The sequence below is a fragment of the Thalia democratica genome, chromosome 8 (assembly GCF_965202585.1).
Source record: "Thalia democratica chromosome 8, ktThaDemo2.hap1.1, whole genome shotgun sequence".
Classification (NCBI taxonomy): Eukaryota; Metazoa; Chordata; class Thaliacea; order Salpida; family Salpidae; genus Thalia; species Thalia democratica.
The window spans coordinates 35892343-35904997 of NC_139172.1; the positions used below are offsets into that span (position 1 = coordinate 35892343).

The 12655-nt window shown below is 27.8% G+C and overlaps 1 protein-coding gene across 1 annotated transcript; it reads left to right on the forward strand.

Annotated features, from left to right (window-relative positions):
* Window positions 1-3197: 3197 nt before the first annotated feature.
* Window positions 3198-10333, forward strand: LOC145843193 (calpain clp-1-like). Its single transcript, XM_082950652.1, has 11 exons — window positions 3198-3275; window positions 4148-4309; window positions 4685-4816; window positions 5184-5380; window positions 5803-5934; window positions 7477-7603; window positions 8066-8157; window positions 8908-9081; window positions 9253-9371; window positions 9606-9730; window positions 10115-10333. The coding sequence occupies exons 1-11, from the start codon at window positions 3198-3200 to the stop codon at window positions 10331-10333; spliced, it is 1557 nt and encodes a 518-aa protein (XP_082806778.1).
* Window positions 10334-12655: the final 2322 nt, after the last annotated feature.

Below are 12655 nucleotides of genomic sequence, written 5' to 3' on the forward strand. Positions count from 1 at the left end.
ATAATAAAGTTATTAATTATAGTTTTAAAACAATTTTATTCTACTAAAATCAACTTAACTAAACTAAACTCTTCATAAAAATGCTTTAAGTTTATGTTTTAATTTAAACTAAAGTTTTCTAACTAGTATTATCTTTGATTAGCTTTGATATATTATTTATTAACAAATTTTTAAGCATCTTTTTTCAATTTACGTTTTCTTTAGCGCTTTTTGTATAAAACATTTATGTTTTGTAAACTTACCTTTGTTTTTATTTTTCTAATTTTTAACGGTAATTTCTTTTAATCTTTAAACTTGTGACCAAAAAGTTCTTTAGATACAATAAACTTTCTGATTTTTTTTGTACTTTCATAGAATAATGGAATTTTGTTACTTTATCTTACACAAAACTTGATTGTTATCAGTCTGATGTAGTTCTGACAAGTTTTTTGTCAAAAACTTACAGACTTATTTTTTCCTGCTTAAGAATTTTTTTTTTAAATAAAAAATTGCTTTTTAGGTCTAAACAATCTTATTTTAAGAACCTTTTAAAAAAGCATAAACGTCGGTTGTCAATACATAGGATGCTACTTAAGTCCGTAGACACTGTTACTACGGTGTCTGCAAGACGATTAAGTTTGGGTTACTCAAAAGGCGCTTATTTTTTATTTTAGACTCTTTTTTGGAGTTTTGTTCATTTTACTTATTTATATACTAATTGGACAGTGTGATAGTAACTTAAATAATAACAACAGGTAATGCAACAGCAAAATTTTGTGATAAAAGGTTCAAAAAAGTTTGTAAGCAAAAAACGTAATAAGATAATAAACTGTATAAAAATCAAAGTTCAGGGGGATAGTTAATTTAAAAAAATTTACTTTTCTTTTAAAATACGATAGACACCATTGCAAATAATAAAAGTAATCTCTTATCTGTTACAAGCTGGTGTTCACTGAGAAGTGTACATCTTCAAAAACTGGAGGATTAACAAGTGACGTTGTCATCTGCTTGTTTCTACAGCTAAACTCAAGTATATATACAAACTTGGATGTTATGCACAGTCATACCAACTAGCTTTTTAAATCTAAAACAATGTTTCCTCGTGCTTTGTTTAAACAAATGTAAACACTATCTATAAAGCAGGGACAAATACCGATTCCCATTACATTACATATCTATAAACTAAAATAAAAGTACATGCTACACATCTTAATATCGAAGATTTGTGGACTGAGGCTGAAAAGCCTGAGCCATCGTCGACATTTCAGATTGGTTTCATCATAAATATAGTGTTATTTTCGATAAGAGAATTTTAAAAAAGTACATAAAGTTACAAGAAGTAGAAAAAAGTTGTGAATAAATTTACTACTTAACATCGGTTTAAAATACTTATAAATTAAATCTGAGCTCTTAATGTAAAAAATAAATTATTTTGTCCTCTCAAACTTTCAACTCTGTAGTTAATCTTCTCAATAAAAGTCTACTAATACTATTATAATTAATAATTTTGTAAACTGTTTAATTACTTTATTAACAACTGTTATTAAAATTTTTTATGTAGCATACCAAAAATTGTTTATATATCAAGTATGTCAAATAAATTGCGTTTTTTTGCAACAATGCCCATGGTAAAAAGTTTTATTAATCTTCTTATATTAATAAGTAAGTTAAGTACAAAGTAAAATATATTGATAAAACAAAAAGTGTTGTAGTATTGTTCAAAAGTAGTGTAATAAATGTAACACTTATATACGAAATGATTACAAATTTTTTAAATATTAAAAAAAAGCAGCAATTCGCCAACTACTAAGTAATTAAAGGATAATTTAGTGTGTATAAAAAGTTATTTAACAATTCAATTTAATGATTTATTTTATCAAGTACTGTTCTCACACATACTAAAGTAAATAACACAATGTTAGTCATCATACTTTCATAAAGTTCTAAAAGTATTGTTTAATTAAAAAAAAAGTCTTTTAGTTAATATAAACAAAAAAAAGTATATTTAAAAGTATATTTAAAGTTGGTACAACAATTGGTAAACCCTTCATAAGTAATTTCTAAAGTTTGTTTACTATTTAACGACAATTTTAAACCGCATAATATAGTATGCTTAGTGTTAGTTTGCACAAAAAAAAAAGATAACTGTTTTGCTTTACTGAAACAAAAATTCAATTTGTTTATAAAAAGCGGTATATTTAACCATTATTGTTTATTTAAGCAGAAATGTAAAGTGTTGCTTATGTAAATTAAGTTTTGAATGAACAAATAGTACATATAATAAAATTTGACTACTTTTATATCAAGTATACAGTTCTCGAAAAGGCTTTTAGGTATATTGTTAAACATAAAGAAATTAAATTTTAATGATAGAATCATCATTTAATTACAAAAAAATTAACGTTTAAAAAACTTAGATCTGACTTTTTTGACACGTTAAGGTAAAAGTAAAAGTTTATGTTTAAACACTTTTTGCTATCCATTTTTAAAAAGCATTGAAAAATCAGTTCTTATAAAAGCGCAAGTATAGTTTTAATAATCTTACTACTTAATTTTGAAATATTGATAAAAGATAACTCGTGAGTAAGTATATTTTCTTTAACTTTGAAGTTTGTAAGTAATAAAACAATATTAAAAAGCTATAGTTTATACTAATAAGTACATATCGACTATGCACTGACAGTTTCTTGAAATTTGACTAAGATTTGTTGTTACCTCGTCATTTCCTTTTATTTGTGCTTTTTATTGTTAATGTGCTGTTGAAAATTAACAAAACAAAACTTAGTAACAAAACAATTTTTTTTGGATTAGTTAGTGTTAGCTTAAATTTGTAACTAATTCAGATAAACAGTTGTTTTAATTTAGCTTAATCGTACAAAAGTTGTTAATGGTTTTGAGCTTACATAATGCTTGCATTGTAAAACGAGTGCTAAGTTAAATGAAAGATAAACTTGTTTCAACGTAGCAACCATTTAGTTTTTGTGTTTTTTTGATACGTTTTAACTTTTCAGAATAAGTTTTTATTGTAATAAGTTTTATGTTTGGTAACAATAACCTTTAACTGAAAACAGTTTTAATATATTGCAAATAAGTTGTGGTTGTTTACAAATACAGCATAAAATTTTTGCTTAAGGTATATTTTAACACTTTAATTAATACTTGTTTTCAGTTATAACTTTAATATTTAAAACTTTTTGTAATAATTAAAAACACTTAAAATGGCTCAAAGTTCATCTTTGATTGTTTTGAACATGGATGGCCGTGACTCAAACAAATACAAAGTACACAGAGAATCTGTAAGTAAAAAAATTCTTTATTTATGAAAAATATTTTAATAAGCAGTTTTAGTTAATTAAAAAAAAAAACTAACATAACTTATGCGTAAAAATATATCTAAAACTTTTACTGGATAAATATTAGTAATGATATATTTAATTATCAATATAATAATTTAAATATAATCTGAACTTAATTTAAAAATTTGACATATAGCTTTTTTATGGTACCTACCGTTATAAATTTACTGTTCAAACTATGCACATTTTTATTATTTTTTTACACTTGTTGAGCTTTTGGCTTATACTTACTAGTAAGCATTTTACTTGCAGTAAAAACAACTGTTTACACTTTTATATTAAGTAGGTTTTTGGCAACAATTAGATTTTTTTTTTAGTTTTTATACATCTAACTTGTTTCATTATTCTGCTTCCTACTTAAATGGTTGTTTAGTTTGTTTATTTTTTTGGTTTTATCAATACATAGCTTAGTGCTGTGAAAACAAACCACTGAAATATTAAAAACAAAACCAAGTAAACAGATTTTTTACATATTTTTAGACACATTTATATTTGAGGTTCTAATTTGAACTACTGTTATATCATATTTTAAATCTAAATTAACCGGAAAAAAAGAGCAGACTAAAAACCTAAAATATATTTCAAATTAGAAACAAAAAAAAAAGTTTATAGTAAATTTAAAGCTATTCTAGCTTACTGGAAAAAACAATATTAGATATAACAAAACATTTTGCCACGAAAATTAAAACCCGTTCAAATTTGCGTAAAATTATAAACACTCTGAACAAAAGTAAGGCATTTTACAATTCACAGTTTTGCTTTGTATTCGTTTAACTCAACTTCCCGCTACTTGTACGAACCCATTTTCGCAGGAATATGAAAAAGTCAGAGAGCAGCTACTGACCGAGGCAGCGGAGCAGGGAAGGACACTCGTATACGCCGACCAAAATTTTCCCGCCACAATCGATTCGTTGTACAAGGAGGGGATGCATGCTCCGATGGATTACGACTACGTGCAGTGGCTGAGACCCCATGTTGGTTGGATTTTTAAACTTTTGTTCAAATTTCTTGCAGTTTTATTGAACCTTCACGTCAATGAATGGGAAATTTTGAAATTAAAGACTTTTTGAAAACCGAACTTTTTTTATTAAACAAACATAGCAACGGTAAAAGCAGAGCGTAAAAGTTTTAATTATGAGCAAAACAACTGTAAAATGTTTCAGTTTTGTACTAACATGTTCTGCCGTCTAAACATCTAAACGTTAAACTAAAATTAAAGCAACATTTCAGCGGTTCACTTCGCAACCAAAGTTAAAAGCAAAAACTTTAACTAACCGTAAAGTATTCCAATTCTTTATGAACATGTATACCAATTAGAAAATCAAAACACCCAATAAAAACTTTATCAGAGGTTCACTTGGCAACCGACGTTGGTGAAGGGGGGGACCAGCAGTGAGGACATAGTGCAGGGCATGCTCGGGAACTGCTGGTGGCTGTCCGCGTGCGCCAGCATCTGCCAATCGAAAGAGAGAATGCAAGTTGTTAGTTTTTGCTTGAAAACAAAAACAAGCGTTCGGTGGTTTTTGTTGCACAAAACTTCTTAACTTTTTTGCTTACAATAAGCGGTTTACGTTTGTTTTGCAACTTATGTTTAAAAAAAAATTAGCTAGTTGATTAGTATAATTTCAGTTGTATCAACAACCTAAATAAAAATGTATTACAAGCTGTGTAACAAAGTTACAGTTTGTTTAAGTGGTCAAAATTAATAAAATAGGCTTGAAAATGTTTGTTAAAAAAACAACACAAGTAAACAAAAAATCTTTATTTCTACCGACAAAAGCCAGTACTTGTGAACTTTTTTCTAAACTCAACGACCGAGTCAATTAATCCGATATTTCATCTCGAAAGATAATACCCGCCAACCAGAGCTGCTACGGTCAGCCGGAATACACGGGAGCGTTCAGGTTCAGGTTCTGGCAGTTCGGAAGGTGGGTGGAGGTGTGCGTGGACGACAGGCTCCCCCACGTGGAGGGAAAGCTGTGTTTCGCGCGCTCGTCATGCAACAGCGAGTACTGGATCTGCCTGCTGGAGAAAGCTTATGCAAAGTTTGTTTTTGAAAATTAGAATGCTTTATCATGTTTTACTAGGCATACTGAAAAAGAATGGTAATAAAACTAATATAAATAAAAGCATTATTTTTTTTTTGCTTAAGAAAACTTATTCGAATTGTTTTTTCAAAAGTTATATTTGTGCTTTGATTTTTTGAGAGGATCTTTTAATAAGTCTTTTTTCGAAAATTTATAACAAGAATCAATAAAATTAGTTATGTTAGACTATTTTGTAAGCACTTTAAACAAAGTTTTGTAACAATTTTGTATTGTTTTAAAACATTAGTAAAACTCGTAGTGTTTCAAAAAAGTTAAATGAAGTTTATACTTTTACCCAATGATTAAAGCGCTAGAAATTTAGTGCATTCATTATTATATAAAAAAGAAAATAACAATAAACAAACTGTATTTGCTGTTAGATTAATGGGCTGCTACTTCATATGTGAGTCCGGCCAGACCAACGAGGCGTTGGAAGACCTGACCGGAGGCCTCGCGATCACCATAAAGCTCAAAGAAAGCACCCCGCCTGATTTCAGAAAGAGACTTTTGAAGTATTTCATTTACAATGTTTCATTTATAAACGTTAAAAAAGCATAAAAGTATATACAGTAACCTCTCGCATCTTTATGCACTCGTGACGTTACGCACTCTCGTTTAGTTACGCATTTTAGAATTCTAAAAACTTATTTTTTTTTTCTTTTTTGATATTTCACAAACTAGGTATATTGTATATTTTTAATTTAAGTATGTTTTTAAATGCTAGCTAACCTCTCTATATATTTAGACTTTGTAAACTTATGTTTCTTGACTAATTGAAAAACATATAGTTATTAGTATATAAGAAATTTTGTTGACAATAAGAGATTAAGTTAAAATTCTAAAAGAAATATGACTGTGTTAAATAATAAAGGTATAATTAAATTTTAAAACACAAATAAATAAATCAGCACTCTTGCCCTATATATGAATAAGCATCTAAAAAAGAAATCTTCTAAAACTTACTAGCAAAAATTAGCAGTGATAAATATAGAGCTTACATTTAACACAAATCTCAATTGTTTTTTTAGTAAAAATATCATTAATTTTCATTTGACGCTTTTTTTAGTTTAAGTTTATCTTTTGTAACACAGCAAGCGTTGAAATTTTTAGCACGTTGCCTTCAATTCTTCGTAATGCTCACCAGCACCAGTTACTCCGACATTTTTCATATATTTTATATATTTGTCTATAAAAGTAGAAATCTAAGACAAAACCAACTGCATATTTTTATAAAAGGCTACAGAAACAAATTTTAATATAGACACCTCACCATTTCTTAATTGAAAACAAATGCTTAATTAAAACTTTAATTTGCTAACTAGAACACAATGTAAATGTTAAGTAATAAATAAGTCACATATAAATAAAGATAAAATTTACTTATTATTAAAATTAGTAAAAATTTTCTACAAGTATTATTATTTTATAAAAACTTAAATTCGTTTTTTACAATACATGTATAGTTTTATCTTTTGTTTTTGTATATATAAACAAAGTAAACAAATTGTTATAAGTAGAAAATTCCCCAGTATTCTTTTAAATAGAAGAATTAACAAAAAACAACCATTATAGTAAGTATATTTGGTACCTCTCGTATCTTTACGATCTCTCATATCTTCACGCACTTTTTCTGTGGACACAATGTGCGTAAATAAGCGAAAGGTAACTGTAGGCGTTTGTAGGAATTCCATCAGTTTAAAAATAATTGCTTCAACATTTTTTCTTCATTACTGTCTGTAATTTTTTTTAGTAAAACCTACTTTCTAAACAATTTAACCTTCGAAAATGCTAGTTTCCGTCTAATACGATTCCAATAATTTCCTTTTTTAAATGTCAACAAGCTTTTATAAAACTTTCTATTGAAACTTTTTGTTCTTCCATAAAAATATTGACTTGAGAACTAACTTTCTGAACATATTTATCTTTTAAAAGTGTTAGTTTCTGTTCAATCAAGCTTTAAACTATTCATTTTTAAAAGTGTAGTAACTATACATACTTTAAATTTTTTATTTCCTTGTTTCAATTTTTCCACCATCATTGAAAACATTCTACAGGGCGATGAAAACGAACACGTTCGTGGCGGCAGGGGTGAGCAGCAAGGGGGGTTCGGGTGAGGAGGGAATCGACCACGAGTCAGGACTCGTGTCGGGTCACGTGTACTCTGTCCTCGGCGCTTTCGTGGTAATGTTTTATGATGAATATTTAAAGTAAATGTGTCATGTTATTATATGTTTTGGTTTTAAGAAAACAAATAGAGAGATCTCAACTACTGGAGGAGAAATAATGTATTTATTCTTTCAAAAATTTGTTTTAAAAATGTGTGATTGCAAATATTATGAACTTTTTTTTAAATAATAACATTTTTTTTTTGTGAACGTTTACAGCAAAGTTCGTGCTCTTTTTACAGATAATTACAAACAAATGTACAACTTTGAGTCACATAAATAAAAATGATGTTGGGCCGTAAAATAACTTTTGATTTATTCTTTGTTAAAGTTTGAGCGGTCATCGCTAGAATTTGTGTTTAGATACAACAAGTTTTTTTATAATTATCTTTAGTGCGCTAAAAATTAACGTTAAGCTTTTATAAAGTAATATGTCTATTTTAATTTATTTTATTAAACAAAAAAGTTTTAATTCCAGGTCCAATTGAAAAATGGAGATTTTGAATGTTTGGTGAAAGTCAAAAACCCTTGGGGCGGCAACTTTGAATGGAAAGGTCGTTACTGCGACGGGTAGTTGTTTATATTGTACGAATAAATTTTATTTATTTTGTAAAAAATAAAAATTGATTTAAACTACTACTCTTTTGTAAAAAATAATACTAATGCAGTTTTATAGCTGAAACTTGATTTTGCTTTTCGGGTAACAGCTAAGTATAAATGATTTTTTATTGACAGAAGTAGCCAATTAAACTTTAAGTAAGTTGACCTGCTTCTGTTTATGTAGCTTTTTAAACTTTAAAATTATAATATATATCATTGTTACTATATTCTTGAAATTGTTCGTAAAATAAGGTTTTAATAAACACCAGATTAGTTATACAAAAATAAAAGCTGTTTTTAAATTAAAAAAAGTAAAGTAATAAATTATAAAGTATAGGTAATGGTTTAGATTAGATTACTTAAGCTAGGCTCGGCAAAGATCACAAAAGTTTGATCGTTAATGATCATAAATTTTTACTCGCTTGTTTTTAGCCAAGACAAAAAACGATCTGTAAAATAAATTTTAACAAGCAACTTTTAAATTTTCAAATGCTCGAATACTAAACAAAATGAATTTTCTGTTGGTTATCAATTTAAAGTACTCCAAAATTAACAACCACAAAGTCTGCTGAACGAGAAAATTTTTCATGACATGCTTGGTAAGAAAATCACTTTAAAAAAAAACATACCTGATATACATTATACTTTTTTTATACTTCAAAAAACACAACTAACTGCATCTTCCTGTTTATCAACAATTACTCTAATATCTTTCAAAAGGTCTGCCGAGTGGGATCAAGTCACCGAAGAAGACAAGAACCGCATCGGTTACGTTGCCAAGGACAACGGCGAGTGGTTTATGACGTACATAGACTTCGTATGCGAATACGATGACGTCACGATTTGCACGATCGGTCCGGACTTTGACGAGGACGGGAAGCCGACCAGTGACAGGTTAGCTGTGACGTCATAGGTTATCAAAAAAAAAACTCGTTTGTAGCTTGACTAAACTGTTTTAAACTTAACTTAAAATTTTACTTGTTAATATTACAAAACCACAAGACTTATTTTCTTGAATTTTTTTTTGATATATTTCATTGTTTATCATCTTTTCTTTTTTTAAAGCTGGCTGTCTTCCACCATCAAAGGTGTTTGGACGAAGAACGAAAACGCGGGAGGATCGCTGGAAGACGTGGACTCGTACGCGAAGAACCCGCAATACCTAATCGAGCTCACTCAGCCAGGTTTTGTTTCGTCGGTCGTGATATTTAATAAAAAGAATTATGGTTACAAATCATGGGCAAAAATTTTAATTGAAGTTTTCATGTCAAAATGTTTATGTCAAGATTATACTTGGCTTTAAGGTTTTCTTATTTATTTGTTTTTGATGAAGTTTTTCATCACCAATAATGTCTTAAGTTTTTTTTTTAAGTTGTAACAAAAAGCAGCAATATATTTTTGATTTAAACTTTATACAGATGATTTCGATGCTGACCTTGACGACGCTGAAGACGAGGGAAAATGCTCCCTTGTGATTGGCCTGATGCAAAATAGAAGACCCTACGGGCTCAAGAACGAGTTCATAGCCATGCATTTGTGGAACGTATGTTTTTAATTTACTTAAGAAAATAGTGTAATTAACAAGAAGAAACACTTTGTTGAAAAGTGAAAAAAGGTGTTGGTTATATGACAACTTGTGTTTCTTTGTTTACGATCGGTAAAGGTGTATTAACTGTTCTTTTTATAAATTGACAATAAAAACTATCAGCTTAAAAATTGTTCATCACTCACGTAAAACCCATCGAAAAAAACAAAACTTACTTGTAGACATTCAAAATCTTTTTTTTTCTGGTATACAAAAAATAACAAAAAACTCATAGCCATCAAGTGCGACTGTTTAAAACTTTAGTAAAGCCTTAAACAAAACGCCAACGAAAACGTTACGTCATCGCACTGACACGTCATCACACTAACACGTCATCGACAGGACGCCAACGACGGCGGCCGGCTCGACGCCGACTACTTCAACGGCAACAGGGAGGTGATGACGTGCGACTACGCGGACAGGCGTGAGGTGACGTCACAATTGAAGCTGGTGCCGGGCAGGTACGTGCTGGTCCCCTCCGCGTACGACGCGGGAAGCGAGGGAGAGTTCCTGGTGAGGATCTACTCGGAGAAGGAGATCCGCGTGAAGGAGCTGTTGTAGTTTCCAGTTTTTTGTTAATTTGATTTTTTTTTGAAGTTAAAAGTAATTATTTTCGAAACGTCTATTTTTTATGTTAAGAAAAATAAAAATTGATAAACAGTTGTTGTTAAGATAAAATGTTGGAGGCTTGTTTTTTGTTTGAAATATTTTAATTTTTTATTTAAGAAATGGATTTTAAGTTTATTTGTTTTAAAGATTGCAAACGTCGCGTTTTTTTTTCTCCAGTTTTAAAAATGATACTTAAACTGAATTATTTTTGGAACTTTTGTTTTTTGTTATGTGAAGAGTAGTAAAACTAAGTATGGTATAACTTCTGTTTAAAAAAAATAAGTCAACTTAATACAAACTTAAAAATAAACGTTTTTATACGTATTTTAAAACTGTTATCAAATACTAATTGGCTGTAACATTTATCTTTTGTTTTTTTAATTCTTTACTCACTGCTGTTAGATATTGACACAACATTTAGTCATAGATTGCATATCTAACTTATCAACACAAAAAATATTAGTTTAAAAAAATAGTTAGTCATAATTACTTTGTATAATAAGTTTTTGTTTTTACAAACTAGTGTTAATAAATGTACTTGAAAACATTAAGCATATTTTGAAACTTAACAAAAAAAAAAAAACGGCTGAAAGTTGTACTTCATGCGTATTGTATTATTTTTTTTGTATTCTAACACTAGCTTAGATCATTATTCAAAGTGTTTACTACTTTAGTTTGTATGATTTGAAATTTTTTGTTAGGACTTTAACAATTTTAAAAACAAAGATAATAAGATTCAACTGAAAATATCTTTTAGTGACTATTATGAAAGAAAACAAAACATTCTATATACTGAAAAGCTACATTGCAGTTTTAGACTATTCCCGTACCAACTTAGTATTATAGGAACTTAAATTAGCTTATAAAAGTTAAAAGTTACAAAACAAGTGACAAGTTATAGTCATTGTTAAAAATGTTAATTAAAAAAAAAGAAACTTGTATATTTTGTAACCTGTCGAATTTTTTACTTAAACATTTGTACTTTTTAGTCTAGTGATCTATACATGGAATTTAAATTATTTTATTCTGTAGTTTAGTATTTTTTAAATACAACCAAGTGTACGCTATTTATGTAAAATATTTAATACTAAACTACAAACCCAGACTTAGCTTTAGTCATAAGAAATATAAAAACAAAATTTTTTTTTTTTTCTACGATAGATTTAATAAAACTTTAAGTTTACCGAATCGAGTTAAATTAATCAATATAACAATCTATTAGGCAGCTTATTAAAAACTGTACTAGTTATTTAACATTGAAGTTGCTAAATGCAAAAGAACTCTAACTTTATTAAAGTGTCTGTCAAAATCAAGTTTTACTTATTCAGTTTTTTTTAGACGTTTCGACAAATGCAAAGTCACTTTGTAATTTAAAACATGCTAGAATTTAGATACAAAACATGTTTTAAACTAAAAAGGCATTTTTGTTCATTAAAGTTTTGATTTATACCCTTTTCATTAAGCTTCTAGTTTAACAAAAACTAAAAAAAGTTGTGTTTATTTTTTAAATTTTACTTTCGATTTAGATTCTAAAACTTTACCAAAATAGTTTTAGAGTGGTGCTAGTTCAGTACTATAACACTAAAAATAAACAAAACTGTTAATTTAAAGTTTTTTTTTTTAATTGTTCCTTGAAAACTTATTAATAAATACTTTGATTTTTATATAAACTTAAAAATATCAATAAAACATACTAACTTATTAACGTAAGTTAAAGTTAAAATAGTTTTAAATAAAATTAACTAGTTTGCATTACTTTTTATAAAGTATAAATAAACTGTAAGTACATGATAATAAACATAGTAATGTATACATTCAGTTAAATTTAAAAAAACATTAAACAACATTGTTGCTAAAAGAGATAGTTGAAAATCAGAAATTTTCCGTTTTAAAATTATAATTTTTCTTTATCAATTTCACATGAGCACGCAAACGAGTTTAAAGTTAAAGATCTATCTTTCCTCAACTATGAAAATATGTGGTTTAATATTTGAACCAAACTTGAGTAAAAAAACAGTGTTACTGAAAAATAACATATTATCAAATATCATTAAAAGAAAAAACAAAGTAAAATACAAAAAATTACATAACGTATATTATATTATATTTATATTTATTGCAACTATAGTTTAAAAACATTCTAACGCATTATTTTTGAAGTATTCTTATTCTGCTAAAATTTATTTTAAGCTTAAAAGTTAAAAAAGAATAATATTAACTTTATATTATCATTGATTGTTTATTAGATTAGAGAAAAGTTTTTTTGAATTCTTA